Genomic DNA, 18,078 nt, shown 5'->3' on the forward strand with positions numbered 1-18,078 from the left:
TTTAGAAAAGAATAGAGCATATTGATTTCAACTGCTAAATCAGACTGCAGTGCCGTTTTTCACAATGATCATGCAAACCCGTCTTGAAGAATGCCAAGAATTTCACACAGCAAAAAAAAAAATAAACCTCATTGTTATGATCTCATTTATTTTTATCGTACAAGTGAAAGAAGCTAGGCCATATCAAAGGCATTTGGAGTTTCTTATACATACGCACGCCATATACTGTATCAAACAGAGCAATCTAAACAATGAGTGCTAGCACGATCATGGTACCGGATTTGAAAAACGAGTATCAACAACAAAGTGAAAGTCGAAGCAAAGTGAAAGGAAACAGATTGCTGAAAAAAGTAGAGTGATATAACATTTCCATGAGGACCAAAACAGATACAATAAGTCAATCATCAACTCCAATTCTTCTTCAGCTAATTCCCTTGTTTGAAGAGGAAAGATGAAAGGCCAGCCCTCCATCCATACATGGTTGTTGGTTCATACTTTTTGGGTAAGAGAGAAGCCAGGCCTATTCCCATGCTTTGACTGGGTACAATTCTCGGTGGGGCAGTGGTCTCCGCAGATCTAGGAAAGATATCAGCAAGCACATTACTAAATTTCCACAGTTGTTCAATTACAAAAGGTTTTTCATACTGCACCCCAATAAAATCTCAATGTCTAGCATGCCATATTGGTTCTAACTTGTCAACATAAACTGTTCTCAACTGAACTAGTAAAGCGCATGACTTTTTCTCAATGAGTGAAAACAGTGATTAAGAATACACCAAGATTACTTCACAATGATGTGTTCAGTTAAAAATTGACTCTTAAAAAATAACAGAGGAATTTCAACATTGTAATGGCATGATTGATGGATCATGCATATCTACTTGGGCAAGACTACACTCTTCAGCTCATAAAATAGTTGGTATGCTTATAGTGCTAAGCTGATAAATATGAGGACAGGATGCCAGTATCAGTGATTAGTATATGGTGCTCTGTCTCCTAGTATTTTTTGTAGGAGGCCACTAGTAACTCAAAGCAGCTCAGAGCCCTTACACAAGAGTTGCAGAGCATCTTATGATATCTAGGAATTTTTTTTGGTGCAATTATGATATCTTGGGATTGCCAAGCACTACAAAATACCGATCAATCGATTGATAAGATGGCTTATTTGTGGAAAAAACCACGAGTACAAACAAGGTCAACAAGGACCAAGCCCTTTCAGTTTTCAGATTCTATATACATGCCACAAGTTCTAAAAGGGAAATCAATCACCAAAACAATATATTTAACTAACAATTTAACCAAAATTCATTCCAAGCATATTGTTTGAAACAAAACTGGCATTCAATGTAAAGAGACAACCAACTGATTATATGCTTAAGCATGTTAAAAAACATATAATATCTGAAAAAAGCATTCAAAATCACAAGGATCTGAAAATAAAAACAAACCAAGTTACAGAGAGATAGAGAGAGTACACACATGAGGCCACTGTAAGCAAATGTTGCAAAGCCTTGACGTTGCTTGTGCTTGGGATTAGAACTACAGATTACATATATCCGTCCACGACGCTTAACTATCTGACAAAACTCACACATCTTTTTCACTGATGACCTCACCTTCATGGCTACTGCAAATACAAATAATCAAGAACCCATCAAAACAAATCCGTACTCATCGTTCCATTAACAACAAATTCACCAAACCCGCCACAAAAACTGATCTTTTAGCATCTTTAAAGATTAAACAGACACAAACCATATCTCAATCTACCCTAACATTTACACGTGATCCTAAACACCACCATTGAAAACCAAGGCATGCCCCTTCTTTAATTAAGCATTAATTTACCAAAACCATAATAAGAAAATCAAACTTTTAGCATCTTGCATTACTAAATTGCAACATACACATCTCTTAATCTGCCCTAACTTTTATAAAACACATAACTTTGCATACAATCCTATAACCCCAAGTACTTACTTTGAGGTTTTAAGAAAATAAAAGGACGGGTCTCATTCATTTTGGATTTCCAATTCCAATTTTGAATGCCAAGTAAGAACTGAAAACCAAGAACCTAATATACAAATACACATAAATAAATACAGCACAAAAAATAAAGCAGAGAGAAAGAGAGAGAACCGATTGTGGGGTTGTGGCGAAGCGTCTGGAGAATAATGGGTGTGTTGAAACCAAACGAATGGGACTGTTGAGGGAGAGAAATGGGAGAGCTTGATATCATTAGAAGACAAGAGAGCCCATAAGGGTTTGGAGATTTAGGGTTTATAAAGGGAGGTTGTGATTTGTGTTAGAGAGTAGAGGTTAAGTGAGTGTGCTGTGTGTTTTATGGAATGACATGTGGCATTGAGAAACAATTGAAAAAAGTGGGAATTTGAAATTTTGTTTTTTTTTTTTTTTATTTCATCTATTAACATTAAATTAGTTGGGAATTGAGAGTTTTGATTAAACTCCGGTTTAAAATTTAATATATTGTGTGTTTGGAATATTAACTTAGATTTAAGATATTCGTTCGGGTTTGCTTGGTTTTCTTTTTCTTTTTTTTTAAACTCATATTTTTTTTTCATCATTCAACATTTATTTAATTGAAGATTAGGCTTATTATTATTTTATTTGTGTTCTATAGAATTTTTCACTAATTTTAAAAATAACTCAAGTTATCTTGGATCTTTTTATTTATTGTTCTTTGTTAAATTTAGTTTTTTTAAAAAGAATCATCTCAATAAGCTCTTTTTTGTGTTAGGGCAGTGTCCACGGAGTAGCGACAATGAATCTTCGACAGACTTTTCTTTCTTCTCCTTTGTGCATGATTGACATCTTATTTTTTATAATTAATTATTGTTATCTTTTTTATCACTTTTATTTATTCTTGATGCTTTTTTGTTATATTATTAAATTAATCAAGTTTAATTAACCTAGTTTTGTCAATAGCCCGGGTCTCAGATTTTTTTTTTAATTTTTTACAAATGCTATCGTAGCTTAAATATCCTTTTTTATATATATACATATTGAGTTTACGCATAGAAAAGCTTGTATATAGTAATAGAGAACTCTTTCAATTCAAAAACTTATACTAACATGTTACTATGTACCAATCAATTTGTTCAAATTTACGTACGTTAAAATCTAGCATTATGCACTTCGTAAATGATATATTTTTTTTATGAAAAAAGGACATAAAGATTACCTTTCAAATTGGATTCTTGTTGATCTTATTTATCTAAGATTCCATAGAAAAAGGAAAGTTTCACAGGCATATATATATATATATATATAATAAACAACATGAATTCCTTACCATTCTCAACAAAAGAAAGACAAAAAAAAAATACATGAATTCCTGACAGCCTAAAATAGTAAGTTAGTAAGAAGAACAAAGTTATGTTTGGCAGGAAAAAAATTGTTGGCAAATTAGAAACAAATTAGCGTGAAACCTTCGCAATCTTAAGGTAGTTCACTATCGGGTGTCATTGATCATGTGAGGGAAGTTCCAACATTTAACCAAAGGCACATCATGCAAACTCGTTGCAGCTATATAAACTTAATCAATGCTTAACGTCACTAATCCTTATCTTCATAGCACCGGCTTTCACCATTTTATGATTTAATTAGTGGATTAACTACTGATAGTTAACATGTGAGCGAAGACAGTCGGTCTACCCTTCATGCATGCACCTAGCTACCTCTTCCACCAAAGAAAGGGAAATGATGAGGTCATTTTGTAGCATATTATAATTGCTAAATCATGTTATTAAGGTATAAAGAACACAGGCAAACATGATTGAAGTGGAGTAATGAAAGAATGGTGTCATTTGATTTGTTAGTTCTTGAAAGGAAATGCCATTTTCTATCAATAAAAGAAGTATAATGCCAACCAAGAGTGAGGTAGTGACTCTATTATTATATATACTATATTTGTAGCTAGTTGAGAGAGGCTATTATCAAGCAAAAGCATTGGTTCTTTTGATGACCTAATAGAAAGATCCATGGACCACTTAAAAAGAACCCTAGGGTTCAAAAATTCCCATCTTTTGATAATTCTTAAAGAAAATAATTTGTTATATGGTAGGTTTTGGTAATTAAAAGGGTGAAGGAGAAGAGTATATATGTGTAAATTCTTTAAATTCAAACTTTCTTTTTTTTTACAATCAAATGGTATTATAAAGCCCTAGTTTTACACACGTTAAAACTACTTAAATCTAAACAAGTTAGCGTGTTTCTTTCTGCGTTTCAAAAATATTTTTGAAAAATTTAAAAAAAATTTATTTTTTATTTACTTCAAATTAACATGTTTCTACTCTTCCCTTTAATATGTTTGAATCATATTTTTTTTAGTAGTTGTTGACATATGTTGTTATCCTACTACTTAAATCGATGGTGAGAAGGCATGCGATATCAAAAGAGTCGTAAGAGAGATGGATAGTCAAGAAACATCCACTTAACTATGAGATATGCTTGTGTCATTTACCTTTATTGATGTGGTTTTTTCTTCGTTGAACCGTGGTTAATGCTTAACGAAGCATGTTCCACTCTAATCTTGGAATCTTCTACCAATTGGGCACTTGGTTTTTTTAGCCATAAATCTATAAATCTATGGGTGGTTACCTCACCATTAGTGAAGTCTAGAAAAAGGGTCCAACATTCCATGAGGTACTTTATCATTAGTGAAAAATGCACCAAGTTTAATTCACCTTTTCCCATTTTTTTCTGTAGCGTAAATCAATTTTTTTAATGAAATAATAAGAATAGTTTGCTGGGGTCTCATACACTGTGAATTGAACCAAAAGTTTTTTTTAATGTAAAGAAAGTTAAAGTTATAGTAAACTTTTAGAAATTATTATTAAATCAGGTATAAAGATGCAACTTTGAAACCTCTCGATATAATTTTTTTTGCATAATTTAAGTTTTAAATTAAATTATATGAAAGTTATCCTGACATGATCTAGTTGACTTGGAGGGTTATGGGTTGACCTGACAGGTCGCCCGGGTCTCCACGAGCCAACTGCAACCTTAGTTTTCATCTTCTTCAGACTTGAGGCTCCAGGTCATTTTTTATATCTTTTTTAAATCTCTCAACCTTGGTAGATATATTTTTTTAATATATCTTTTTTAATAATTTTTAAATTTATGTTCAGTTAATATCTATTCTCTGTGATTTTTTTTATTTTGTTTATTTAGCCTTTTTTGAATAGAAGTTTTTCTTTAAAGTGTTTTGTATGTATTTAATTTTTGAAGATATTATTTTGATTCATCAATAATTTTTCTATGTTTTATAAAGATGGACTTTTTAAAAGAAATAAAAAATATATTTATTTTAATATGTATAGCCTTGCATGATTTATCTCCCTTTTATTTCAGTCAATCAATTTCATTTATGTGTCTATTTTTATTATCATTTGATTAAATAAAAAATTAATGTTAATAAACAAAGTCATTAAACACAACTAAATATATAGTCCATGTTACGAGATCAAATATTTTAATATTCATCTATATTTTAATTTTTTTATTTAAAAAAAAGATAAGAGAGGCCTACCTATTCAAATTCTTTTTATTGGAAAAAATAATATCCAACCTCATGGAGCCCATGTTAAAAGGCTATTAAAGTCCGAAGCAATGTTGAGTATATGGTGTTTTCTCGTGTCCTATCGATCCACAACAATGATGGACTGCAGAAGAAATTTGATTGGAAAATAATTTAGTGTGGGCTTATAATGTGGTGTGAAGTATTTTTATGAGATTATTTTTTTAATTGAAAATATATTAAAATAATATTTTAAAATATATTTTGAAAAACATATCAGAAAAGAATATTATTCCCTTTTTGCATTTTGCTCCATGATTTTCTGACTTCTTTTGCTAGTAACTTCCTATCACATAATTGTTGATACAATTTCTCTCTATTCTTCTAATCACTGAAATTACATCAAAAAATATTACAAAATACTTAGAAAGATCGACATAATTAGAAAGATCGACATAATTAGAAAGTATTAAAGTTAGTGGAGGAAACCACGAATGGTGCCAAAAATTGAAAAAAAAAAGATCAAACCACAGAGTAATTTGTCTTTTTTTTCTCCATGCCAACACAGACAAGAAGAAGGCGGTTGCTACTGGCCTCGTGGGAGTGTCTTCCCCTTACAGAGAAAACAAAAAATGAGTGTTGATGCATACGACAACATTGAAGCAGGGCTAGCTTCATCATAGGTCTCCAATGAAGTCTAATAGGAACAATGCAGCCTTCGTATACAGCTCCTTCGGCCATCCATGAGAGAAACATGGTTGGATCTTGAAGCAGCCAGTACTGAAGATCATCTCACATGGGCTGGCTGTCCACTCACAATCCAAGCATGTAGGGAGAGAATGGGGATAAGATGACAGTATAATCATCCCAATTGGGTCTCCTCTACTCAATTTCCTCTCTCATTGGTGGAGCTAAGATAATTTTTCAAAGGGTAAAATTAGTTTTTTTTTTTACAAGGGCTATGCAAATAAAATATGTACACAACCCTATAAAACTTTATTTTTCGTTGCAGGGATCGGGCCCCCACTTTGCCCCCTGTCTGTCTCCATCCCTGGAGAGATGTGTGGTCAAAACACTCAAGTTGGCTAACTAATCTTCTGAAACTCTACAATATCATGGGTGAATCTCCAGACTAGCCAGGGCCTAAGAAAAAAAGAAAAGAAACGCAGTGCAGTATAAGCAAGAGGAGAAGAAATATGTGTCCCGCACACACCACGATGATTGCCCCCACGAGCAAACATGCCCGATAGCTTCCAAGATCAAGAATTGGAGAGCCAAGCAAGCTGATATGTGATACAATTCCAAAACCAATGCAACCCCAGCAAGATTTTCAGTAGCCCATGTTCTATTTTGTTTTCTAGAGGTTTTTTTCTGCTTTTACTTCTATATATCTGACAATTTTTTGCCATGTGTATGGCAACAATGCTTTGCTCTTTCAAGGCCCGTCTTCTCACTACTATTTTCTTATTAATTATTTCTTCCTAGAATCATTATCTATGTAAGAATATTCAATAGACAAAGAAGAAGAAGAAAAACTATAACACCTTTTATTTCCTTTTTGCTCACTGTTCTAAATTAAGGTGTAAAAAGCATAAATCCATACCCTTTTTGATTTGTGGGGTGAGTATCGTCATAAACACCCATCGGCATATTCTCCTTAAAGAAATCTGAAACTTAAAGGCTTCTTTGATTTCTTTTATTAGCTTCAAGTTCAAGTAATGGAAAGTTATTGCCCAGCATGCCATATATTTCCTCATATTGATGCAAAGAATTAGTCAAATTCTCCACAATATATATATTCATTCCCATTTGAAGCCCTTTTCATATTGCTGGATTGAATTATTTAAACCCCACCCGACAACCTTGTGTATGTGGTGCGTGTAAAAGAAGTACTGAGAGGGTCAATGGCTTCTTGGTCTTTGTCTTATCAAACAATGGGTTGCTGAGAGATAAAGTAACGGGCTGACATGAACAAGAGGAAGCTTCCTAGCTAGCTAGCACATGGACACACGCCATCTCTACACGTGGTTAGTCATGTGTGTGAAGGGACACCCCATCGAGTGTTCAGTCACTTCTGTTCAAGAAAAAAATGGCAAGTCTTTTTTTATTTATTTAACAAAGACAAGGGAGATGCTGCTAGATCTTGAAATTGAGAGTTTTCTTTAAGATATATCAATTTGGGTATGCCTTTTTTAAGATTCAATGAAAAAATCCAGTCTCAATGATGGTAGAAACACTCTTTATTGTGGTTAAACAAAAAGAAAATAGATACTCCAACACAAAGATGTTGAAATTTGGAAGCCATTAGAGTGTTGGAATACATGCACACATCACATCTAATGATGTAGCACAAGTTTTGGTAATGATGGCTTCAAATGTCATCATCGGCTTCATCCTTTTTGCAAGATTAGTATTGACAATTGGATATACCATAGGTTGATGCATCCAGGCCCCCAATAATCTTGTAATTTTTATTTTTTTTTATATAATCAGACGATATCATTCATGTTCAAGCCCTATAATTATTAATATGATCACCACTACAGATATAATTATTAATATGATCACCACTACAGACTTACATGATCATGAACTTCAAGACACGTGAAATTAATCGAAACACACGCAAACTGACCCAAACATCTACATTAATAACCAAAAAAATTTTAACTAACATGCAAGAGTTCTCCATTTATTTATACATGTATTAATGAAAAAAATGGCATCCCCTCGAATAATTTGAGATAAGGATGGATACGTTATGCAATTATAACGGAAAAAAAAATTAGTTTTTCAAACCCTAAAATTACCTAAACCGTGAAGAAAAATTGTTTAAATAGAAAACTTAAAACGACCTAATTATACTCATTTACCTGGTCTTAAGCAAGGAATGATCATGGCATGCGCGTTGACAAAATTCCAGCTCCATCACACAATTAAATTAAAAATTATGTTCATTTACCTGGTCGTTGATTTGCCATACGAATCATGGAATCTACAAATAGTGCATGATTTATCTAGAGACACAAATTAATATCAGGGAAAATATCATAAATAGAAGCAGAGGAAAAGCCAGAGAATATTTCTTGATTTTTTTTTCTTATGAACAAAATCCAAGAAGATCACTAACCCTCATCAAAATTACAAACAAGATGCTCTCCTCTCCCCCAAGAAGATCCACTCTATACCCAATTAGGATGATCAGAAACAATAACAGGTTGTGGACCCCGCCCTCCCATTTTTTTTCTTGTAAAAATTGTATATACAAGAAAAGTAAAAAAAAAATAAAAAAAACTGTGTACAGACTACAGAGATGGAAGAAAAAAAGGAAAGGAGAATTACACATGAAACCACAAAACTTTGTACACAAGAACAATCAATCAACAAGAGTAAGCTAATCTTTGGACCCCACGATCCCTAAGAATCCCATTGTAGAGAGCAGCTCTGTTTGCAGGCATTCTTCTTTGCTGACCATTTTTCTTGAATTCTGTTGATGTTGATGAAGAAGAACAAGAATTTTGACTAAGAAAAACGGCTTCATGTTGCCTCCTAAACTCCTCCCCATCCCCTCTTGGATCCACCACATCCTCAGCAAAGTGCACCCTTTTCTTCTTTCCCTTCTTCTTCTTCCCCTCTTCAAGAAACGGAAAAGAAAAGAGCCCCAGCAACCATAAGCCAAGAAAGTAAAAAAATGAACATTTATACACGCAAATTGTGTAAGTTCAATGCATTACAAGATTTTCTTGCTATATTCTTTACCTGGTGAGATACAGGACCTTAGAGCTTGTTGTGAAGACTGTGGAATTTGGTGATGATCACCAGGGAATTGACCAGAAGGAAGGTGAGATTTTTGGAGGCGAAAGGCAAGTACAATTACAGTGCCAGAAACAGCCATGGCTGTGGCAAGGACCACTCCTTGTGAGCAAAGTGAAGAAGACATGGTTGATGAATCAAGAAAGGGAACTTGAATAAAGTATGTTATGTGACTTGCTGAATATGAGAGAATATGCTTTGGTAGGGATGAGAGGAGGGAGGTGGTGTTTTACCCTTTACATGAGGTGGTGTATAAATAAATATATGGCAGCATAAGGTGAGCGACTAAGGTGTGAATATAATAAATATTCTTTTTACATTATCTGAGGGAGGCTGGGTTACTATTTATTTGTTTCGATATTAGAATGAAACAATTTTTCCCCCTTTTTAAAGGTATTTAGACTATTTTTTTGGTATCAAAATTAGGTTTTATTTACTTATTTGATATTAAAATTAGATTTTGTTTACCGGTTAAAAAGGAGTCCTTCTTAATTCATTTTTCTTACAACCTTGGATAGGTTTGTATATTTTCATTAAAAAATAAGAAGTGTGGACTGAATAAATTATGTGGGTGGAGTCTTTTTCTCTAATAAATTATATTATATTTATAAAACCCGGTTTGGTTTAATAAATAAATCAATCAATTCAGAACTTAATTAATTATTGAATTTTACTTAAAACCGGTTTTTTTTACTAAAAAAACTTCAATTTTTTCAAATATAACTTGGATTAATATGTTAATCTACACATAAATAACCCAAATCAACTAGCAACCTAAACCTTAAACCGGGCTGGCTCCGAATTGGATCTTGTAAGTATAGAATAGAGAAAGAAAGATTTTGGCTTTGACTTTGTGTCTTTTTAATTTCAATTATTTGCTTGTGTATTACACGGCAAGAAAAGTATTTTTTTAGTTGATGTCAGTTTTTTGTTGAGTTGAGAGGACTGGGTGGGGAATATCTTATTGTTTGGTCTCCATTCTAATGAGGAATGGTGGGTGGCGCGTAGAAGTCACATCCCGGTCACCACCGGTGCTGGATGGTGGGTGGTGCAATTTTATTTTATATTCCGTACAAGGTAATTTGTGGCGCTTGATTATTGACACCTTTGAAGTCGAGGGATTTGTTTAAAAATGGTGGGTTTGTTAAGACGGTAATTAATGGTGGTTAATGACACCTACAGATAGCTTAATTAGCTTTTTATCCCCTGAACTGAGCTTAATTAGTTCTGATGCTCCAATTGATTGTGAGATTTCATCAAGAAATCCTATGTTGTCTTCACAAGATTTATTGTTCTTGGAGTTTTATGTTTCTCTTTGACTTTTAGCTCGAAAATAATCTATTTTTGTGGTTCAAAACAATGAAGCATTATAATCGTGTTTTATAATTTTTCATTTTAATTAGTAGATAACTAGAGTTGTATTTGTCATATTCCCGACACCATTTTTGAATAAAGCCAAGAAAATGGTATCCTAAAAAAATTATTAGTTTTATTAAACTAGATTAGACCGAAGAAATCAATTCAAAACTAAATCAATTCGGCATAAATAAAATAAAATTTAACTAAGTTAAAATTAGATAGCTTCGTAAAAACATGATTTAATTTTTTTTATTTTAAAATATTATTGTTTTAACTTAAAAAAACTAGAAATAAAATAACATAAATTAACATGTTTAATTTCAATTCATGAATCATGTTTAATAATCTTATCCATAAGTTAAGTTATGAATAAGAAAACCTTTTTGTTTTGCTTTTTAATTTTTGTAAATTTACCAACATATATAATAATTTCTTAGATACTACATATTGTCCCAATCTTAATTAGAGGTTTATTTTTTTTTTCTTGAGGATTGAGTTACATTGGAGTCACATCTCTCTCTCTCTTACAGAAACACAAACCTCTTGTTATTTTTCTTTTAATGCCAAAGGATTTCGAAACAATTTACATTTTTGTTCAAGATGGCCCCTTTTAAATGCAAGGAATTTCTCTTTGGCCTCCCAATATCCAATTGTTTTCAAACACCATTTTGTTTCTGTCAAGGAGGAGGAGGAGGAGCCAATCGAGCTTGATTTCCATTATGATGGAAGATTAATATAACTATTATGGTAAATACATAAGGCTAATTTAAACACAACTAGAGTGAAGAAAGTATAATAATTCAGGGTAACCGGTCAGATATTATTCATTTTGGTTTATAAATATAATAAATTTGTTCTTAATAACCACACATGATCTCAAAATCATCTAATAAGTTAGCAACCATCGTCACTCTGGTAATAATAACAGCTACCGAATCCTTACTTGTTGATGATGTGGAATATTACAGAGAATGTTTTCACGCTTTGAAGGAAGCGATTGCTGGCGGTGCCTGCAGTCATGATCAACTAACTGGCTACAATGTTCTTCTGGTTAAATGCGAGGCAGCCTCTGTCATCCATGATGTATCAGAGCATCATCCCATGCCAGAAGAGGGGGGTTTGTTTGTCTCTTAGATGCCTAGCTCATCAGGTTGACAAGGACTCTGGAGCAAATGGGATTAGAGTTTGGTTTTCACATTACAATAAACTAATGTGATTTATTAATTAATCGATCCTGATTAGTGCCATGGCTTTATATATATATATGAAGGTTAGTTATGGGCTGTCTCATTACCACATTATCAAGAAAAGAGGTTGGTTAAAACAATAAAATGAATTAATTTATTAAAAAAGCTCAGTCACACATTCAGATTCCAATAATATTTTACTCCTTTTATTTCTAGAGGGATCTCGAACTTTGAAATGTATTTATTAGATGAATTCACAACATTGAGAAAGAATAAACAAGAATATGAATTAGAATAGTATTCATGAGTCGAATCTTTACTATATTTATATCATATATATCACTTATAGGATAAAAAAACTTACATACATTGGCGGAGCCACGTTGGGTGATGAGGGGGCAATTGCCCCCTTAATCTTTTTTTTATTTAATTTTTTATATATTAATATTAATAATATCTAGCAAATTTAATTATTTTTTTTTGGTTATTAATTAATTCAAATAAGCTATTGTTAATTTTAGGGTTGAGAAAAAAACCGAAAAACTGATTAAATCGAGAAAATTAAAAAAAATAACTGAAAAAATCAAACTGTGAAAAAAACAAATTAATCCAAGTTAGCTTTTTCATTTTGAAAGTATTCTTACATTAATTATATTTGATGAGTTAGTACATATATTTCAAATTAATTTCTCTATATAATACATATCTACATAATATATAATTTATATCGGTTTGAGTCGGTATTCATTATAAACCGTTACGGTAAACCGGAGCTACGAAGCCATGGAAAGAGAAGAATCCAAGAGAGAAGCACGTGATTAGGAACTCAGCAGTAACCCTAACAATGTGATAAAAACAAGACCCCATGATAGAAAATCTTACCAAGAAAAGCAAATACTCGTATTGGAAAAGGCATATACTAAAGTGGATCTACAGTGCTTCAACAGCACTCTGATTGATTCTTTTCTTCTCCTTGAAAGAACAATCATGATAATGGCACAAATATAACGAAAATCTGTTAAATGAAGATAGAATGTGATCTTTCATCCACTCAAAGCCACATATTGTATGAATGAAGATGATCGTGTTCATGGTTGATATCATGAAGTATGATGTTTTTTAATAATGGTTTTTATTTGAAAATATATCTAAATAATTTTATTTATTTATTTTTGATCCCAAGATATTAAAATCATTATAAAACACAATAAAATATAAATTGATATCATTTTAAACTAAATATACCTTTCAAAATATACCCACATACAATTTTAAATACAAAAACAAGCGTAGCACAGAGCACATAATTCCTGTGGCATCATTATTGCGAGGATTAGACCTTTGAGATTGAAAGAGAGGTCCACTAGGAAAATAGGATTGAATGACAAAATTGCCGACAGTTTTCCACACGATTTTTTACCTTCCCACCTAATATGTTGCTCGGAAAATCTTGCAGATGATGGGAATTTCCAAGCCTAGAGCACTAGTCTTCATCAAGTGTGCTGAGAAAGACTTGTTTTTCCACCAATTGATTATGTCTATGAATCTAACTAAACACACGGCCGACATCTCAAATTATCAACTAGGATTTCTTGATTGATTTCTTATTATTTTTCTATTAATATACACTACAAAACAAAACGTCTGAGACGACATTTTGGTTTTATAACTTATCAGGAATAAGGTTTTATATCTAGCGGTCTGTGTGCTTAGATATTGCAATGGAAAGCGTTTTCGAATTTTAGTTGGATTAAAATAATATTTTTATTATTATTTTTTATACTAATATATCAAAACCATCTAAAAATATCTAAAAAACAAATTTATGCTTTTTGAAACGTAAAATAATTTGAAAATAACGCTAAAACAAACTATTCATGTTACTCTCTTGGAAGAACAAATGGAAAAGATTTCTGATACAACATCAATACACAGGATTTTCAATTTTAAATATGTACAGGCAACTGCTGACTAGATACAAGGTCATGAATTAGAGAGAATATCTAAGTTGTGAGGATTGAAGGGAGCAGCTCAGATTTTGACCCGAAAACACGAGCCTTGGTGCCAGGGAAAAATTCTGTCCCTTGAAGCTCTGTGAGCTCTCCATTACTGGTGACTCCAATGGGATAAGCAAGCAAATGGCCTGGTAAATCGTCGTCCAATACCTCGGATGAATAGAGGTGCCAATTCTTTTCAGCAATGTGATTCACCTTTCGGACACATTCCAGGCTCTCAGGATGGCAAAAAGTGTCATCAAGCTGGCCTAGGTGTTCATACCATAATGACATCCTGAAGCCATGAATCTGGCCCCTGGCAGGCTGGTTGGTGGCTAAGTGATATGGTTGGTAGGCTCCCATTGCTATCTCTGTATCTCTCCCTCCATCCATTGATCGTTGATTAATGTTGGCAGATCCAGTGATTATGTATTCATCATCAACTGCAAAATGTAAGAATATTCGACTTTGGCATGTTGTTATGACCTAAAAGTAAACTATTCCTGGAATTCAAAGGACCTGTACGAGTTAAGTTCTGGAAAACATGAGAATGTTTTCAGGTATTGATAGAAGTTTCCAAGAAAAGGAGATTTCAGGTATTGAAAAGCTCACCGATCATCATCTTGGCATGAATATAGATCATGAACCGCCTAGCTTTCTGAGCTCTGCTGTAATCTGAATTGTGTTCAGGTCTCTCTGAAGGAACATATTCTCCGGGCATCTCTCTCTCGTGTTTGCCAAGGCAAAAGAATGTTAAGTAGTCCTTTGGATTTGCCTCAACCCCCTTGTCCTGGAGAGCTTCAGCTATATCGCTATACATCATCTCCATCGTCCTCTTTTGCCAGTTCAATATTGCTTGAACGGAACCACTTTCTGGAATGCCCTCTGGCCACATTGGAATGACAACGTAGACAGAAAATCTCTCTCCAGCTTTAATTTTGCTAACAATCTTTAATGAAAGTTCTTTCGGGATAAGATGCAAAGCACCAACCTCCTCAACCTTTACGTCATTTGATTTCCAGGAAAATGAGCTTCCAAGGAAGTACTGGTTTTCAATGTAAATGAAATTTTTTGCCCGCCGAATGGCATTGATATAAGCATCCTGAATGCTTCTATCAATGACATTATCCTTCCCACAGACGAGTCCGACTCTGGCTGCATCTTCAGGAGCTTCAGGGAAGCCAAAAGCAGCTCCACCATCGATAGACCGAAACAGTTGAACATTCCATGTTTCATGGTCTTCGGGGAGCATAACAGGAGATGGAGGTGTAAGAATGCAGTCAAGTTCTCTTGGTTGAAGAAGCAAGTCCTCCTTACCTTGCTTTCTCCATCTCTGTTCAAAATTGACCAAGACATCCCAAGCAATGGATCCTTCTAACCGACAATGAACGTCATGCCAAGGCTCCCTTGGTCCTCCTTTATGAATTGAGGCACCTGTGAAATTAGGCTGGCGAAAATCGTTGTGGTGTACTGTATCCAAAGTCCTGAAAATCGGATGAGATGGAGTGTCATATCTCCCGTCACAAAGGTCAATACCACCAATGAAACTCACGATCCTCCTCTTTGGTAGTTCTCCACCAGGCAATTCACTATCCACCACCAGAGTCTTCTGGTGATGAGTGAACATTGTAGAAATCTCTATGCCTTGTATAATGCTCTGTCCATTATCAGGGTTACGAGGGCACAAAACACAATGGACTTTTGTGTTATGGAAATAACTCCCTGTATCCTCATCATGTGTAGCCATCAATCCATCCTTCTTAAGCAACTTCACTGAAGTTCTGTCATCCCAAACGAGCATCAAGACCCTAACACCTTCGTTGGCCTTTTTCTTCAGTAGCTCACCTAGGATCATGTCTCCTCCTGGTTTTTGCCTCGTTGGGTCCCTTACCAAAGTGATTTTAGTAAATACAGACCACCCTGTGATGTAAATAAGATGCTTTGCATTGAAAATGGCATCGAAGATGTCTTCCCAGCAACGGTGTTGTTCATGACGCTTGCCCCCAGCTAGAGGGATTTTCGGAACAAATTTATCAGGAACATGAGCATCTTGGTAAAGAGTGACTCTGCAACCACTTCTTTGACTAAAGAATGTGTATGGGACACCTGGAAATTTAGGACTTCCAATCCCTCTAGACCAATAATGCCGTTTAGTGGCATCAAAGAACTGCACTTTTACATGAATCTTTGAACCTTTATGCAGGGGTCTATGGTTTTTATGCAGAATGTTAAGCCATTTCTCTACTTCTTTTCCATCTAGGAGTTCAGCGACAGGCAAATAAGCTTTCCCTATCACAACTGCCTCAATAGGATTATCTTCTTTGACGGAGAATATAACATTAGATGCTATATGAGCACAGTAAATGTGGAAAGACTCAAACCATTGCGGATCGGAGTGAGGGTGTTCTAACAATCTAGTTCTGCCAACTCTAGTCTCTTCTAAATAAATTCCAGCATATAGTTTACAGAAGCCTTTTCCAAATCCAACAGTCTTATCAATGTTTTCCAATATCTGCAGGAAACATCATTTACATTTTATGAACTCTGGTTTCGAATTAAATCGGTAGAAAAAAGAATCACATGTTGAGATGAGAACAGAAAAAAATTATCAGGAACTATTAGAGAAATAAAGTGATACTCCTATTTTTTGGAAAACTAGAGTCAAGGAAAGCTGAAACTTCCTGTTCAAATATAATATTTCTTGATCCAAAAAATTGAAAAACTAGTTTTTCAGTTTTTGAAATTTATACAAAACATATTTTAGAAGTTTTCCAAAGCCTTTCTTTACAAGTTTTCCACTATTTTTTAAATGAAAAAAAAGACATGTACAATACAATATTTTCATATTTAGTTACTATCATGTATTTAATTTTTATTATAATTCTAATATAAAGATTTTTTTGAGTTAACAATATAACTTTTTCATGATAATTTTTAATTTGAATGTAATAATATTTTGTATTTTATAATTAGATTATTACAAATACAAAATATTAAGATGACTAATACAAATTATGATTTTGATTTTCTTATAAAAATAATTTTAATCTTGATATATTTCCTTCTTTTTTTGGAACAATTCATCTTCCTTTCCATCAAAGGAACAAGCTTCCCGATTTTCCATTGAAAAAAAAAACTGGAAAAGAAAAGGAAAATAGTTTTCTAATACAGAACACACCAGGTAATTCACAAAATATTGAAAAATTCCCTTTCCAACATATTAAAAATCATCATGGAAATAGATTCTAGAAAATCATACACCTAAAAAAAAATGAGAAGATGCTTAATTTGTCACCATAAAATAAGTTCAGAATTTGTGTTCCTTAGCCATTAAATCAGCAAGAAGTTCATATGTAAAAACAGGAAGAAGATATATACAACTATACAAGGTTGTTTAGCATGGTTAATTTAAGATATAAAACAGTAAAATATCATTTCACAAGATGGAGAACACACCTTCCATCAAGACTTGCTGCTACCTAATGAAAAATATCATTACAAATCTCAGAAGATTAGGAACTTACCTTGCAACAAAACTTGCTGCACCCTGAACCAAAAACCCTACAAGCCTCGTAGATAGTCACGTGAAGGGTTCCATGTAGCAGAACAGGCTCCATTGTTCTGGTAACGTAAAGTGGAAGATCTTGAACAAGTATGAATGATGCCTGACAAGGCACCAATACTCATAGATAACGCAGAAGACCAGGACCAAGAGAAGCTAAATTATGAGAAGAACAATGAATTGTTTACTGTTGTTGTTCTTAACGTGAAGATAAGCAGTGCAAATTCTTTAAACCAAAGTTGAAGCAATAAAAAATAGTGGCAACAATGCTTCAGCAGGTAGCAGGAAGGACATTAGCAAACTCATGCAGAAAGTTGATCTTAATTTAATTTTGCTGATGCTGGCACCAACTAAACAAGTTGTACAGGCATGAAATATTACAAAGAAACCTTACCTAAACCACAAGTAATTGACTGGTTGTTGATGCATGAAAAATTCTAGTTTAATTATATAGGCTGATCATGCTAAGATTAGGACTCAGAAAGGGAAATTGAACTCCAAAAAGAAGATACATTGCATTTGTTATTGCTTTGTAATTGTTTTATAATCTGTTAGGCACAAGGGAATCCCCTATCCATTTTTGCTTTCTGCAAATTTCTTCACCATAACAGGGTTACGTTTTCT

The 18,078-nt window shown here is 33.5% G+C and overlaps 3 protein-coding genes across 4 annotated transcripts; all 3 read right to left on the reverse strand.

Moving 5' to 3' along the window:
* Window positions 1–115: 115 nt before the first annotated feature.
* Window positions 116–2,308, reverse strand: LOC7470098 (uncharacterized). Its single transcript, XM_002325187.4, has 3 exons — window positions 2,140–2,308; window positions 1,480–1,627; window positions 116–576 (listed from the first exon to the last, which is right to left on the reverse strand). Exons 1-3 carry the CDS (start codon window positions 2,237–2,239, stop codon window positions 426–428), a joined length of 399 nt encoding a protein of 132 aa, XP_002325223.2. The 5' UTR covers window positions 2,240–2,308; the 3' UTR covers window positions 116–425.
* Window positions 2,309–8,609: 6,301 nt separating this feature from the next.
* Window positions 8,610–9,632, reverse strand: LOC7470099 (uncharacterized). The gene is made up of 2 exons (XM_002325188.4): window positions 9,299–9,632; window positions 8,610–9,173 (listed from the first exon to the last, which is right to left on the reverse strand). Exons 1-2 carry the CDS (start codon window positions 9,477–9,479, stop codon window positions 8,920–8,922), a joined length of 435 nt encoding a protein of 144 aa, XP_002325224.3. The 5' UTR covers window positions 9,480–9,632; the 3' UTR covers window positions 8,610–8,919.
* Window positions 9,633–13,746: 4,114 nt separating this feature from the next.
* Window positions 13,747–18,020, reverse strand: LOC7470100 (phospholipase D alpha 1). 2 transcript variants are annotated; one of them, XM_002325189.4, is made up of 3 exons: window positions 17,417–17,981; window positions 14,505–16,404; window positions 13,747–14,335 (listed from the first exon to the last, which is right to left on the reverse strand). In XM_002325189.4, exons 1-3 carry the CDS (start codon window positions 17,507–17,509, stop codon window positions 13,902–13,904), a joined length of 2,427 nt encoding a protein of 808 aa, XP_002325225.3. In that variant the 5' UTR covers window positions 17,510–17,981; the 3' UTR covers window positions 13,747–13,901. The 2 variants fall into 2 exon arrangements, with proteins under 2 accessions (XP_002325225.3, XP_024445804.2); XM_024590036.2 differs by having other exon boundaries at window positions 14,193–14,395; window positions 17,417–18,020.
* Window positions 18,021–18,078: the final 58 nt, after the last annotated feature.

Source organism: Populus trichocarpa, chromosome 18 (assembly GCF_000002775.5).
Source record: "Populus trichocarpa isolate Nisqually-1 chromosome 18, P.trichocarpa_v4.1, whole genome shotgun sequence".
Lineage (NCBI taxonomy): Eukaryota > Viridiplantae > Streptophyta > Magnoliopsida > Malpighiales > Salicaceae > Populus > Populus trichocarpa.